General features: G+C 43.9%; 3 protein-coding genes across 3 annotated transcripts in view; all 3 read left to right on the forward strand.

The window, feature by feature from the left end:
* The window catches only part of LOC143037086 (uncharacterized), a 615-nt gene extending 501 nt beyond the window's left edge, over positions 1-114 (forward strand). The window contains exon 1 of the mRNA XM_076205198.1: positions 1-114. This exon is cut by the window's left edge and continues 501 nt beyond it. Coding sequence (XP_076061313.1) covers positions 1-114 — 114 coding nt within the window.
* Positions 115-3,952: 3,838 nt separating this feature from the next.
* LOC143037087 (uncharacterized) lies at positions 3,953-4,854 on the forward strand. The gene is made up of 2 exons (XM_076205199.1): positions 3,953-4,120; positions 4,348-4,854. Exons 1-2 carry the CDS (start codon positions 3,953-3,955, stop codon positions 4,852-4,854), a joined length of 675 nt encoding a protein of 224 aa, XP_076061314.1.
* Positions 4,855-8,561: 3,707 nt separating this feature from the next.
* On the forward strand, positions 8,562-10,412 carry LOC143037088 (uncharacterized). The gene is made up of 3 exons (XM_076205200.1): positions 8,562-8,610; positions 9,533-9,666; positions 9,906-10,412. The coding sequence occupies exons 1-3, from the start codon at positions 8,562-8,564 to the stop codon at positions 10,410-10,412; spliced, it is 690 nt and encodes a 229-aa protein (XP_076061315.1).
* The last annotated feature ends 5,093 nt before the right edge of the window (positions 10,413-15,505 follow it).

Genomic DNA, 15,505 nt, shown 5'->3' on the forward strand with positions numbered 1-15,505 from the left:
GAGACCGAGGAGCCCGAGACCGAGTCCAGCGAGGAGACCTACGTCTACGCCGCTCCCCCTCCCCCTCCCCCACCTCCTTCTCCTCCCAGGTCCCTCTACGGAGCCCCTAACTAAGGGGGATCTCGCCCACAAGCGACAGATTCCCATCCCTTCTTCCTCTGCCAGACTCATATTTATTGAATGATTTGTGTAAGAATAAATGGTAATTACAACATTTACACTGTTTTATCGTCCCTTGCACACCGTTTGTTTGTAAATAGCATCGCATAAGGCTGAGCCTCAAACACCTCGTTCTATGGGTGGGAGTGCAACACCTGGGCGTTTTATACCCTCATTGTTTCTCTTCGCTCCATTACCTGGATTGTTAATCTTCTGATTCTGGAACGAGGCTGGGAGAGTTCAGCCTGAGTGAAGGTGCAGTCTTGGCTGATGAGGCAAAACCGTGGAAGAGGCTCTGGTGATGCATCTTTAACTTGACCCATGGCCCTTCCCTAGATAAGGCAACAAAAGGAATCACAAAATTGATATCAAATGCAAGTAAGAAATATTTCTCCCGAGGCTGTAGAAAAGGTGTAATTCCATTTACACACCAGATACACCATCCTTAATAAAAAGCGTTATCAAGCAATGGACGCTGACTCCAAGAAAAGGACGGAAAGAACATCTGCAACAATGAAAAATATTCACAAAACAAAGAGAGAGAGAGAGAGAGAGAGAGAGAGAGAGAGAGAGAGAGAGAGAGAGAGAGAGAGAGAGAGAGAGAGAACTGGAGGTGATACTAAAACCCTAAATCAGTGATTCTTAAACTGTCGGGGTCTCACCATCCTCCTAGGGAAACGCCAGAAGTTTCAAGTGATGGTGGGCTGTGCGCTTGCATTCGGAGAAACGAAAGCTCAATGTACGAGTGCGTCTTGTACACAGATGCTCATTCTTCCAGTTCCTGTACTACACTCAAGGGTTGAAGTCGGACTGACGATGGTAGCAGAGTCCTTCAGATAAGGTTTAAATGTGTGATTACAAGTCCTGCATTTATTTAAGCTACCAGCAAATAGTCGTAATGACTGCATTGCAGTTCTCAGTGGTGGTAGGACTTTTCAGATGATGATGACAGTGAGTGATAGTGATAGTGAATGACAGTGATAGTGGTTGTGGTGATGTTGATGTTGATGATGATGATGATGATGATGATGAAGATGATGACAACGACAATGATGATAAAATTTTAAATTCTCATTGGTGAGAATTGGTGCATAGTCAATGGACATTAGAGTAATTATAAGTTTTATTCTCAAGTTGATATAGATAAAGGTTTCAAACAAAGTATTTTACAAATAATTATCAAACACACATCAAGTCAGACTCCTCAATGTTACAAAAAAGCTTTATAAGATTTAAAACAAACGAAGAAAGAAACAAACAAAGGTATTAGTATAATCATTGTTAAGACAAAACACGTAAACAAAATTTAGTATCCATTTGATTACACCGCAATAGACGACAAGAAACGCGTGTGATCAAGCAGTCAGGAGTAAATACGTTTAACGCGCGACGGCAAGAAAGATCTTAAACAAAACCGAAGTTGTTACATTACTTAAAAAACACTTCATGATTGTGAATATGTCGTGACTGCAGTGGTATTTTTTTTTAACAAATTAGTGATAATACCGATGAAAAAGTTGCCAAGTTGCTCCTTTTTGGGGGATTTATATCATGCGCAAAAAACACAAAAAAAAAAACACTGGGTGGCGAAGGCCTCTTTCCGTGCTGTGGAGGCAAATCCTACCAGGGGTGAATCAGGAGTCGACGTCTACTTGCAGTCCAGTCCAGACCTTCAAGACAGCTCCAGTCCAGTCCCTGGAGCCACTTGAGAATATAAGAACATAAGAACGGAGGGGACCACAAGACCTACACTAGGCACTTCCATGTCCCTTACCGCCTGTCATCCCTATCCTTAAAGTTATCAGACCTTCTATTAAGACAACCAATTGACGCTTCGGACACATCCAGCCGGGTTCTCGTGAACACCCGAAGCCCAATCCCTGTGACCACGTCCGTCTCCAGAGGTGATGCTACGCTTGAGCCCATCCTTCCATCCTCTCGAATTCTTCTGCACGTCCTTGTCCAATTGGAAGGTGGAAAAAAAAGTTAGATCCTGCATCCTCACTGAAGACGATGACGCCATCTGCGGTCTCAGGGCCAAAGCGAACAAGAAGAGAAAGCTGCAGAAGAGGGCGGGGCAGAAGCGGAAAGCAATGGCTGTAGCCGGGGACAACTTCGGTGATGATACCGATTTTGCTCCACAACTTGATGACTGAACGTAGTATTACGAAGAGGCACTGGAGGGGAGGAGGACTGGGGGAGGAGGAAGAAGAAGAGAAAGAGGAGGAAGAGGAGCAAAAGGAAGAAAAGGAGGAAGAAGAGAAGGAGGAGGTAGAGGATAAATAGGACTTTGATGCTCCTTATCCTTTCCAAGGCAAAGAGCCAACAGAAGGGCATTTGTGCTGATAGATGTTGAACTTGAGGAGAAGGCATTAAGTAGGAACAACTCCCCAGTATCAGGGGAATTTCCAATATATATTTCCTGCAGATGAGCTCTAAGTTAGGCTACAAGAACGCCTAGTGTTTCCTACTATATCAAGATTTCTGCAAGGTGACAGAGTGATGCCCTGCAGCAATTAAAAGTCCTTAACATGGACAAATAGGAGGGGTGAATTTTAGCTAGGAGTCTTCATAAGATGATATATTTGTCTCTCTCTCTCTCTCTTCCTGTATATACATATATGTATATATACATACATATATACACACACATACACACACATATTATATATATATATATATAGATATATATATATATATATATATATATATATATGTGTGTGTGTGTGTGTGTGTGTGTGTGTATGTGTGTGTGTGTAAACAATTACTGTCCACTGTTACCTCTATCAATATGTTGAAATATAAAGGTACCTGAGTAAGTGAAAAGCCTTTTTGATACATAACCTCTGCAGTTGTGAAGGTCTTTAGTAGGATTTCGAATGGCTGGGTGTCATTGCAGTGGATACACGATGTGGAATAAAATCAATCGTCTTGTATACAGGAACGTTGGTGAAGAAGCATTCGACGTCAAGAGAGGTGTCGCTGACGATGGTGTCAACCTTTAGAGTGTTGTCCTTGTTAATGATGACGACTGCGGCTCTTTTGTTCACGCGTCAAACGACAATATTTTTATTATGACGCTGTAGTTTGGTAGCCGAGATGTGGTTTCTATGTATCTATTTTCCAATGTGCCTATTCCCCCAAATAAGAGAGTTAGCCAGTCAAAGCATCCATCCATTCATACCCATCCGGTATCCAGTTCCCTTTTATCTTAGTTCTTCATGTTCTCCCCTCTTCTTTTTATCGCTTATCTGATTCCATCTCTTCATCTCTTCTTGGGTCTTCCCACCGGTCTTCCCTATCGTTGTCCATTAGTAGTACCGTTGGTGGATATTTTTCCATGTCCGTCTTCATCATATATCCATACCACATCAGTTGATATTTCTCCACAAATATTATTGGTACTACATCGATTTTCCACTGGAAATCAACATTTCTTCTACAGTCTCTCCTAGTTCAATTTTAATTAGACGTAAAATTCTCATTTCAGCTGCTTGGAGCTTATTCTTTAGTTTTGTTGTCAATATCCAGGATTCTGGAAATAGTCATTAGTTTTTACAGGCCTACTCCGGGAAAAACGATCTTTAGCCCAAGTTAGTCCAACTTAGTTTTTTTCGTTTTTTTTTTTTTCCTCGACAAGGAGATTAGACAAATCTGCTTTAGAAAAATTGGACTCGTGTCTGCCTTAACCATATCCATATCTGAATCAATGTTTACAAACCTTCACAGGTGTGTATTTACATATTTAAATGCTAACTCGCATGCACACATCCATACATAAGTACATTCACACATGCACCAGTACATTTTTGGTTCAGTGGGCCCGGGGTTGGATGAGGTGCCAGTACCTTGTTCGAGGGCTGACATAACCCAGGATTTGCTGAATGAATTTAAATTTGAATTCGAAAGGGAAGGTCGAGAACGAGCTCCCCGACCTGAGAGGGAGGGAAAGCCACACCCAGTAAGGATCCTCCTCCCGACCCTCAAGCTCCCAACGCGAGGTCATAGCAAAATCGACGGGTATATATGGGGCAGGAGAGACCTGTGGTCAACACATACACTCAGTCATGACTCTTAAGGTGAGGATCACTTATACTCCTCCTGTGCGAGTCTTATTTCTCGGTTCTCAGTGATGGACAGTGAAGTTTTGTCTCTTCGTTGCTGATAAGGAATCGGTTCTTTTTTCAGGTTGCAATTGTGTGCGCGCTCCTGGCACTGTGCCTGGCACGCCCGGACGCCCCGGCCCCCACCTATTTCTATGGCGCCCCCGAAGAGTCCTCGGAGGAGTCCGTGGAGGTGACGGCTGCCTCCGTCGAGTCCGTCGAGTCCGTGGAGGACTACGGACCAGCCAAGTACGACTTCAACTACGCCGTCAAGGACGACGATTCTGGCAACGACTTCGGCCACCAGGAGGCTCGCGACGACGACCGCACTGATGGCTCCTACTACGTTCAACTCCCAGACGGTCGCCTGCAGAAGGTTGTGTACTACGTGGAGGGGGACTCTGGCTACGTGGCCGAAGTCACGTACGAGGGCGAGGCCCACTACCCTGAGCCCGAGTCGGTCGAGATTGACTCAGTCGAGACCGAGGAGCCCGAGACCGAGTCCAGCGAGGAGACCTACGTCTACGCCGCTCCCCCTCCCCCTTCCCCACCTCCTTCTCCTCCCAAGTCCATCTACGGAACCCCTAACTAAGGAGGATCTCGCCCACAAGCGACAGATCTCCATCCCTTTTTCCTGTGCCAGACTTATATTTATTGAATGACTTGTGTAAGAATAAATGGTAATTACAACACTTGCATGGTTTCATCTTCCCTTGCGCACCGTTTGTTTGTAAATAGCATCGCTTAAGGCTGAGCCTCAAACACCTCGTCCTATGGGTGGGAGTGCACATGGGCGTCTTACGTTGTTTCTCTTTGCTCCATTACCTGGATTGTTATTCTCCTTCGGATTCTAGAACGAGGCTGGAATTGTTCAGCCTGAGTGAACCGTGGAAGAGGGGGGAGGGATTCTTCGCGAGAACCAACAGCGACTTCCGGTCACGCATTTTGAACATGACCCATGCCCTTCCCTAGATAAGGCAACAGAAGGAATCACAAAATTGATATCAAAAGCAAGTAAGAAATATTTCTCCAGAGGCTGTAGAAAAGGTACAATTCCACCTACACACTAGACACACCATCCTTAATGAAAAAATGTTATCAAGCAATGGATGCTGATTCCAAGAAAAGGACGGAAAGAACAGCTACAACAGTCAAAAAATACTTCACAAAACAAAAAGAGAGAGAAAGAGAGAGAGAGAGAACATAAGAACATAAGAATAAAGGAGACTGCAAGAGACCATAAGGCACTAGGGAGCTCCGTAACCATCACCACCTGTCATCCCCATCCATAAAGTTGTCTAATCGTTTTTTAAAACAACTGAAACTAAGTTTATTCCATTCATCGACCACCCTATTAGTAAACCAATTCTTGCCTATTTCCTTCTTAAATCTAAATTTGTCCAGTTTATACCCATTACTGCGAGTTCTGCCCAGTTGTTTTATTATGATGACCTTGTTTGCATCACCCTTGTTATAACCTTTGATCCACTTGAACACTTCTATTAGATCACCCCGCACTCTGCGTCTTTCCAGAGAGTGTAAGTTAAGGTGCCTAAGCCTCTCTTCGTAAGGCAAATTTCTGAGTCAATGTATCATTTTGGTCATTCTTCTCTGTACTGATTCTAGTAAATTTATGTCCATTCTGTAGGACGGAGACCAAAACTGTACCGCATAGTCAAGGATGGGTCTAACTATCGCTAGATAGAGTTTGATAATTACCTCTGCACTTCTATTCGTTACCGTCCTAGCAATGAAACCTATTGCCCTGTTAGCTTTATTTCTGGCGTTAATGCACTGCTTCCTGGTTTTAAGGTCCGGACTCACCAGAACTCCCAAGTCCCTCTCGCAATCAGATTTGTCTAAAACCGTGTTATCTATGCTGTATCTATTTTAGGGGTTGTGTAGCCCTACGTTTAACACGCTACACTTAGAGATATTGAAGTTCATGTGTCATTTCACCGACCATGTTAACAATTTATTAAGATCATCCTGCAGAATCTCTGCGTCGCCTCCTGACCTAATTAGTGTCGTCCGCAAATTTACTAACATCACTATTTATCCCATCGTCTAAGACGTTTATGTACATAATGAACAACTAGGGACCTAAAACCAAGTCCTGGGGGACCCCGCTTGTAACATTGCCCCACCTAGATTTTACTCCATTTATGGTGACCCGCTGTTTTCTGTTACTAATCCAAGTTCTAATCCATTCTAACACTTTTCCTCCTATGCCATAGGCTTTGATTTTATTTAGTAGTCTCTGGTGTGGCACCTTGTCGAACGCTTTGCTAAAGTCAAGGTAAATAACATCGTAATTATCATTGTTATCTGACGCCTTATATACTTTAGTGTAAAAAGATAGATAGATAGATAGTTAGATAGATATATAGAGAGAGGGACGGAGAGAGAGAGAGGACTGGGGGAGGGAAGAATACAAAAACCCTAAATCAGGGATTCTTAAACTGTCGGGGTCTCTTCCATCTCCTAGGGAAACGCCAGAAGCTTTAAGGGGTGGGGGCTGTGAGCTAGCATTCAGAGGAACGAAATCTCAAGGTGTGAGTGCGTCTTATACTACACTAAAGTTAAGACAAAATAATGTAAAAAAATTAGTATCTGTTCAATTACACCGCAATAGACGACAAGTAACGCATGTGATTCAGCAGTCAGGAGTAAATACGTTTAACACGCGATAGCAAGAAAAATCTTGAACAAAACCGGAGGAGGCAAGAAAAAAAAAAAATTACTTGAAAAACCTCATGACTGTGAATATGTCGTGACTGTAGTATTTTTTTTTCTAAATAATGATAATACCAATGAAAAAATTGCCAAGTAGTACATTTTTGATGGATTTGTCTATTGCAAAAAACAGTGGGTGGCGAAGGGCTCTCTCCATGCTGTCGAGGCAGATCCTGCCAGGGGTGAATCAAGAATCGACGTCTACTTGCAGTTCAGACCTTCAGGACAGCTCCAGTCCAGTCCCTAGAGGCACTCGAGAATATAAGAACATAAGAATGGAGGTGACTTCAAGAGATCACAATAACCTACACTAGGCACTTCCATGTCCCTTACCACCTGTCATCCCTATCCTTAAAGTTATCAGACCTTCTATTAAGACAGCCAGTTGACGCTTTGGACACATCCAACCGGGTTCTCGTGAACACCCCAAGCCCAATCCCTGTGATCACTTCCGTCTCCAGAGGTGATGCTACGCTTGAGCCCATCCTTCCATCCTCTCGAATACTTCGGCACATCCTTGTCCAAAGGGAAGGAAAAAAAGTCAGATCCTTCATCCTTACTGAAGACGATGACGCCATCTGCAGTCTCAGGGCCAAAGCGAACAGGAAGAGAAAGTTGCAGAAGGCGGGGCAGAAGCGGAAAGCAATGGCTGTAGCCGAGGACAACTTTGGTGGTGATGATACCGATTTTGCTCTACAACTCGATTACTCAACGTAGTATTCCGAGGAGGCACTAGAGGAGGAGGAAGACTTGAAAGAGGAAGAAGAAGAGGAAGAGGAGGAGAAAGAGGAGGAGGAAAAGGAGAAATAGGACTTAGATGCTCCTATTCTTTCCAAGACGAAGCCAGCAGAAGGGGCATTTGTGCTGGTAGATGTTGAACTTCAGGAGAAGGCATTATGTAGGATTAACACCCCAGTATTGAGGGGAATTTCCAATATATATTTCCTGCAGATGAGCTATAATTAAGCTACAAGGACGACTACTGTTTCCCATTATATCAAGATTTCTGCAAAGAGACAGAGTGATGCCCTGCAGCAATTATAGGTCCTTGACATGGACAAACAGGAGAGGTGACTTGTAGCTAGGAGTCTTGATGCGATGATATATTTGTTTATCTCTTGTCATCCTATATATATATATATATATATATATATATATATATATATATATATATATATATGTGTGTGTGTGTGTGTGTGTGTGTGTGTGTGTGTGTGTGTGTGTGTGTGTTTGTGTGTGTGTGTGTATGTGTGTATAAACAATTACTGTCCACTGTTACAGCTATCGATATACTGAAATATAAAGGTAGTTGAGCAAGTGAAAAAAGGCTTTTTGATACATAATCTCAGCAGTCGTGAAGATCTTTAGTAGGGTTTCGAATGGCTGGTTGTTATTGCAGTGAATACGCGATCTGAAATAAAATCAATCGTCTTGTATACAGGAACATTAGTGAAGAGGCTTTCGATGTCACGAGAGGTGATGATGTGGCCGCCACATAAGGTGGGCGGTATCACGTACTTCAAGGAAATACGAAGCAGAATATAGGCTATAAGTGTCAGGAACATGTGCTATCAGGAGCTTGTTGAATTTCTTGGGTATGGTGCATGTGATGGTGAGTATCTATGAGATGATTGGGTGGAATTTGTCCTGTCTCTGCCATGAGCCTATCCAGAAGAGAACTAATTGATTGAATTTTGGTGGTGTTGGTAATGGAAACTGTGACGTTAAGTTGTTTCTTGATGGAGTTGGTAGGATTGCGAATTGCAATTTTGAACTTTGAAGAGTCTCTGACTATGGTGTCAACCTTTTGAGTGCTGTCCTTGTTAATGATGACGATTGCGGCTCTTTTGTTCACGCGTCGGACGGCAATATCTTTATTACGACGCCGTAGTTTGGTAGCCGGGATGTGGTTTCTATATACCTATTTTCCAATGGGCCTCTTCCCGCTTATAAGAGAGTTAGCCAGTCAAGGCATCCATACATCCATACCCATCCGGTATCCAGTTCCCTTTTATCTTAGTTCTTCTCTCGTTGTCCATTAGTAGTACCGTGGTGGATATTTTTCCATGTCCATCTTCATCATGTGTCTATTCCACCTCAGTTAACTTTTCTCCACAATTATTATTATTGGTTCTACATCCAGTTTCCACTGGAAATCAACATTTCTTCTACGGTCTCTCCTAGTTACGCCTTTAATTAGACGTAAAACTCTCATTTTAGCTGCTTGGAGTATATTCTTTAGTTTTATTGTTGATGTCTAAGATTCTGGAAATGGTGATTAGTTGGTACAGACTTGCTATGGAAAACAAGATCTTTGGCCCAAGTTTAGTATTTTTTTTTCTCGATACGGAGCTCAGACAAACCTACTTTACAAAAATCGGACTCGTGTCTGCCCCAACCATATTCATATCTAAATATTCTCAATAGTTACAAACATTCACAGGTGTGTATTTACACATTTTAAATGCTAATTCGCATGCACATATCCATACATAAGTACATGCACCAGTACATGTTTGGTTCACTGGGCTCAGGGTTGGATGAGGTGCCCGCACCTGGTTCGAGGGCTGACCTAACCCAGGATTTGCTGAATGAATTTAAATTTGAATTCGAAAGGGAATGTCGAGAACGAGCTCCCCGACCTGAGAGGGAGGGAAAGCCACACCCAGTAAGTATCCTCTACCCGACCCTCAAGCTCCCAACGCGAGGTCATAGCAAAATCGACGGGTATATATGGTGCAGGAGAGACCTGTGGTCAACACATACACTCAGTCATGACTCTTAAGGTAAGAATATCTTATGCTCCTTCTGTGCGAGTCTTATTTCTCGGTTTTCATTGATGGACGGTGAAGTTTTGTCTCTTCGTTGCTGATAAAAGTGATGATAAGGAATCGGTTCTATTTTCAGGTTGCAATTGCGTGCGCGCTCCTGGCGCTGTGCCTGGCACGCCCGGACGCCTCGGCTCCCACCTATTTCTATGGCGCCCCCGAAGAGTCCTCGGAGGAGTCCGTGGAGGTGACGGCTGCCTCCGTCGAGTCCGTCGAGTCCGTGGAGGACTACGGACCAGCCAAGTACGACTTCAGCTACGCCGTCAAGGACGACGATTCAGGCAACGACTTCGGCCACCAGGAGGCTCGAGACGGCGACCGCACTGATGGCTCCTACTACGTTCAGCTCCCTGACGGTCGCCTGCAGAAGGTCGTGTACTACGTGGAAGGGGACTCTGGCTACGTGGCCGAGGTCACGTACGAGGGCGAGGCCCACTACCCTGAGCCCGAGTCGGTCGAGATTGACTCAGTCGAGACCGAGGAACCCGAGACCGAGTCCAGCGAGGAGACCTACGTCTACGCCGCTCCCCCTCCCCCTCCCCCACCTCCTTCTCCTCCCAAGTCCATCTATGGAACCCCTAACTAAGGAGAATATCGCCCACAAGCGACAGATTCCCATCCCTTCTTCCTCTGCCAGACTCATATTTATTGAATGATTTGTGTAAGAATAAATGGTAATTACAACACTTGCATGGTTTCATATTTCCTTGCACACTGTTTGTTTGTAAATAGCATCGCATAAGGCTGAGCCTCAAACACCTCGTTTTATGTGTGGGAGTGCAATACATGGGCGTCTTATAACCACATTGTTTCTCTTCGCTCCATTACCTGGATTGTTATTCTTCTTCGGATTCTGGAACGAGGCTGGGAGAGATGAGCCTGAGTGAAGGTGCGGTCTTGGCTGATGAGGCGAAACTGTAGGAGAAGGAGGGTTCTTTGCGAGGACAAACAGGGACCTCTGGTGATGCATCTTTAGTATGACCCATGGTCCTTCCCTAGACAAGGCAACAGAAGGAATCACAAAATTTATATGAAATGCAAATAAGAAATATTCTCCCGAGGCTGTCGAAATTATACAATTCCATCTACACACAATAAAAAGCGATATCAAGCAATGGATGCTGGTTCCAAGAAAAGGACGAAAAGAAGAGATGTAATAATCAAAATAGATTTCATAAAAAAAAGGGAGAAAGAGAAAGAGAAAGAGAGATAGAAAGATAGAAAGAGAATGAGAGAGAGAGGGGGCTGGGAAGAACACCACAAAAACCCTAAATCAGTGATTCTTAAACTGTCGGGGTCTCGCCACCCTCCTAGGGAAACGCCAGAAGCTTCAAGGGGTGTGGGGAGGGTGGGGCTGTGCGCTAGCATTCAGAGAAACGAGAGCTCAAGGTGTGTGTGCGTCTTATACACAGATGCTCATTCTTCCCGCTCCTGTACTAAACTCAAGGGTTGGACCCGGACTGATGATTTTAGCGGAGTCCTTCAGACAAGGTTTAAGTGTGTGATTACAAGTCCTGCATTTATATAAGCTTCCGGCAAATAGGCGTAATGACTGCATTGCAGTACTCAGTGGTGGTAGAACTTTTCAGATGTTGATGATGATGATAATGATGATGATGATGATGATGATAGTGAATGATAGTGACAGTGAATGACAGTGATGATAATGATGATGATAATGATGATGATGATGATGATGATAGTGAATGATAGTGACAGTGAATGACAGTGATGATAATGATGATGATCATGACAATGATGATGATGAAAATATTCTTATATCATACCATTGGTGAGAAATGGTGAATAGTCAGTGAATAGTCAGTGAACATGAGAGTTTTATTCTCAAGTCGATGTAGACAAATGTTTCGAACAGTATTTTGCAAAGCTCTATCAAACACACAATCAAGTCGTTTAACACGCGATAATAAGAAAAGTCTTAAACAAAGCCGAAAGAGGCAAGAAAAAAAAATGTTACATTTACTCTAAAAACCTCATGACTGAATATGTCGTGAATGTAGTGGTATTTTTTTTTAACAAAATAATGATGATGATGATGAAAAATTTGCGAAATAGCATATTTGGGGGGGGGGGGATTCGTATCATGGAAAAAAAAAAAAAAAAAAATGAATCAAGAATCGACGTCTACTTGCAGTCCGGACCTTCAGGACACTCCAGTTCAGTCCCTGGAAACACTTGAGAATACAAGAACATAAGAACGGAGACTTCAAGAGACCATACGAACCTACACTAGGCACTTCCATGTCTCTTACCGCCTGTCATCCTATCCATAATGTTATCAAACCTTCTATTAAGACAACCGGCTGACGCTTCGGACACATCCAGTCGGGCTCTCGTGAACCTCTCCCAGGCCAAACCCTGTGACCACGTCCGTCTCCAGAGGTGATGCTACGCTTGAGCCCATCCTTCCATCCTCTCGAATTCTTCGGCACGTCCTTGTCCAATTGGAAGGGGAAAAAAAGTTAGATCCTACATCCTCACTGAAGACGATGACGCCATCTGCGGTCTCAGGGCCAAAGCGAACAGGAAGAGAAAGTTGCAGAAGAAGGCGGGGCAGAAGCGGAAAGCAATGGCTGTCGCCGGGGACAACTTTGGTGGTGATGACACTGATTTTGCTCTACAACTCGATTACTCAACGTAGTATTCCGAGGAGCCATTGGAGGAGGAGGAAGAGAAGAAGGAGGAAGAGGAAAAATAGGACTTGGATGCTCCTATCCTTTCCAAGACAATGGAACAGCAGAAGGGGCATTTGTGCTGAGGAGAAATTCCAATATATATTTCCTGCAGATGAGCTCTAAGTTAGGCAACAAGGACGCCTTCTGTTTCCCACTATATCAAGATTTCTGCAAGGTGACAGAGTGATGCTCTGCAGGAATTAAAGGTCCTTGACATGGACAAATAGGAAGGGTGACTTGTAGCCAGGAGTCTTGATGCGATGATATACTCATCTCTCTCTCTTTCTTCCTATATGTACATATACATACACAAACACACACACACACACACATATATATATATATATATATATATGTGTGTGTGTGTGTGTGTGTGTGTGTGTGTGCATGTATATAAACAATCACTCTCCACTGTTACCGCTATCTATCTGTGGAAATATAAAAGGTACTTGAGCAAGTGAATATTTTTTCATGCATAACCTCAGCAGTCGTGAAGGCCTTTAGTAGGATTTCGAGTGGCTGGGTGTCATTGCAGTAAATACACGATCTGGAATAAAACCAGTCGTATTTTATACAGGAACATTAGTGAAGAAGCTTTCGACGTCACGAGAGGTGATGATGTGGCCGCCACACGAGGTGGGCGGTATCACGTACTTCAAGGAAATACGAAGCAGAATATAGGTTATAAGTGTCAGGAACATGCTGTATCAGAAGCTTGTTGAATTTCTTGGGTATGGTGCACGCGACGGGAAGTATCTGCGAGATGATTGGGAGGAGTTTTATGTCTTGTCTCTGCCATGAGCCTATCCAGAAGAGAACTAATTGATTGACTTCTGGTGGTATTGGTAATGAAGACTGACGTTAAGTCGTTTCTTGATGGAATTGGTAGGGTTGCGAATTACAAATTTAAACTTTGAAGAGTCCCTGACTATTGTGTCAACTTTTTGAGTGTTGTCCTTCTTAATGATGACGATTGCGGCTCTTTTGTTCACGCGTCGGATGACAATATTTTTATTATGACGCCGTTGTTTGGTAGCCGGGATGTGGTTTCTATATATCTATTTTCCAATGGGCCTCTTCCTGCTTATAAGAGAGTTAGCCAGTCAAGGCGTCCATCCATCCATACCCATCCGGTATCCAGTTCCTTTTTATCTTAGTTCCTCATTTTCTCCCCTCTCCTTTCTATCGCTTATCTGATTCCATCTCTTCATCTCTTCTTGGGTCTTCCCACCGGTCTTCCCTCTCGTTGTCCATTAGTAGTACCGTGGTGGATATTATACCATGTCCATCTTCATCATATGTCCATACCACCTCAGTTAATATTTCTCCACAATTATCATTATTGGTTCTACATCCAGTTTCCACTGGAAATCAACAATTCTTCTACGGTCTCTCCTAGTTACGCCTTTAATTAGATGTAAAACTCTCATTTCAGCTGCTTGGGGTTTACTCTTTAGTTTTGTTGTCAATGTCAAGGATTCTAGAAGTAGTTATTAGCTGATACAGACCTGCTCAGGCAAACACGATCTTTGGCCTAAGTTTATTTATTTATTTATTTATTTGTTTATTTTTATTTTATTTATTTACCTTTTTTCTTTTTCTTTTTTACATTTTTTTTTAGAAGGAGCTCAGATATATCTGCTTTACAAAACACGGACACGTGTCTGCCTTAACCATATTCATATCTAAATATACTCAATAACCACAGGTATGTATTTCGACATTTAAATGATAACTCGCATGCACATATCCATAAGTACTTGCACACATAAACCAGTACATGTTTGGTTCAGTGGGCTCGGGGTTGGATGAGGTGCCCGCACCTGGTTCTAGGGTTGACATAACCCAGGATTTGCTGAATGAATTTAGATTTGAATTCGAAAGGGAATGTCGAGAACGAGCTCCCCGACCTGAGAGGGAGGGAAAGCCACACCCAGTAAGGATCCTCCACCCGACCCTCAAGCTCCCAACGCGAGGTCATAGCAAAATCGACGGGTATATATGGTGCAGGAGAGACCTGTGGTCAACACATACACTCAGTCATGACTCTTAAGGTGAGGATATCTTATGCTCCTTCTGTGCTAGTCTTATTTCTCGGTTTTCAGTGATGAACGGTGAAGTTTTTTTCTCTTCGTTGCTGATAAAAGTGATGATAAGGAATCGGTTCTATTTTCAGGTTGCAATTGCATGCGCGCTCCTGGAGCTGTGCCTGGCACGCCCAGACGCCCCGGCTCCCACCTATTTCTATGGCGCCCCCGAAGAGTCCTCGGAGGAGTCCGTGGAGGTGAAGGCTGCCTCCGTCGAGTCCGTCGAGTCCGTGGAGGACTACGGACCCGCCAAGTACGACTTCAACTACGCCGTTAAGGACGACGATTCTGGCAACGACTTCGGCCACCAGGAGGCTCGAGACGGCGACCGCACTGATGGCTCTTACTACGTCCAGCTCCCCGACGGTCGCCTGCAGAAGGTCGTGTACTACGTGGAAGGGGACTCCGGCTACGTAGCCGAGGTCACGTACGAGGGCGAGGCCCACTACCCTGAGCCCGAGTCAGTCGAGAGTGAATCAGTCGAGACCGAGGAACCCGAGACCGAGTCCAGCGAGGAGACCTACGTCTACGCTGCTCCCCCTCCCCCTCCTCCACCTCCTTCTCCTCCCAAGTCTCTCTACGGAGCCCCGAACTAAGTAGTTTCCCCTCCTTTCTCCCTCTTCCAGATTCATATTTATTGAATAAATTGTGTGAGAATAAAAGGTATATATAACACTCGGATTGTTTCAACCAAACCGTTTTAAGGATGAACTTATTGGACTTACCGCTTGTTTGTAAACAACACCGCATAATGCCGAGCCTTTAACATTCGTTTCTGTGCCTGGGGGCGCAACACTCTTAAATCCCTATCATTTTGTTCGCTCTTTTTGGTTTGTCCTTTGACCTCTGGAACGAGGCTGGAAAAAGCAAGGTGCAATCTTGAGCAAAATAGCGTT

Source organism: Oratosquilla oratoria, chromosome 21 (genome assembly GCF_046742065.1).
Source record: "Oratosquilla oratoria isolate Oo_2021 chromosome 21, ASM4674206v1, whole genome shotgun sequence".
NCBI classification, from domain to species: Eukaryota; Metazoa; Arthropoda; class Malacostraca; order Stomatopoda; family Squillidae; genus Oratosquilla; species Oratosquilla oratoria.

Coding starts and splice junctions, on each gene's coding strand:
- LOC143037087 (XM_076205199.1), top strand. CDS start 3,953: ATGCACCAGTACATTTTTGGTTCAGTGGGCCCGGGGTTGGATGAGGTG. Junction 4,121..4,347: donor GGGAGGGAAAGCCACACCCA/GTAAGGATCCTC, acceptor TTCTTTTTTCAG/GTTGCAATTGTGTGCGCGCT.
- LOC143037088 (XM_076205200.1), top strand. CDS start 8,562: ATGTGCTATCAGGAGCTTGTTGAATTTCTTGGGTATGGTGCATGTGAT. Junction 8,611..9,532: donor TGGGTATGGTGCATGTGATG/GTGAGTATCTAT, acceptor CACTGGGCTCAG/GGTTGGATGAGGTGCCCGCA. Junction 9,667..9,905: donor GGGAGGGAAAGCCACACCCA/GTAAGTATCCTC, acceptor TTCTATTTTCAG/GTTGCAATTGCGTGCGCGCT.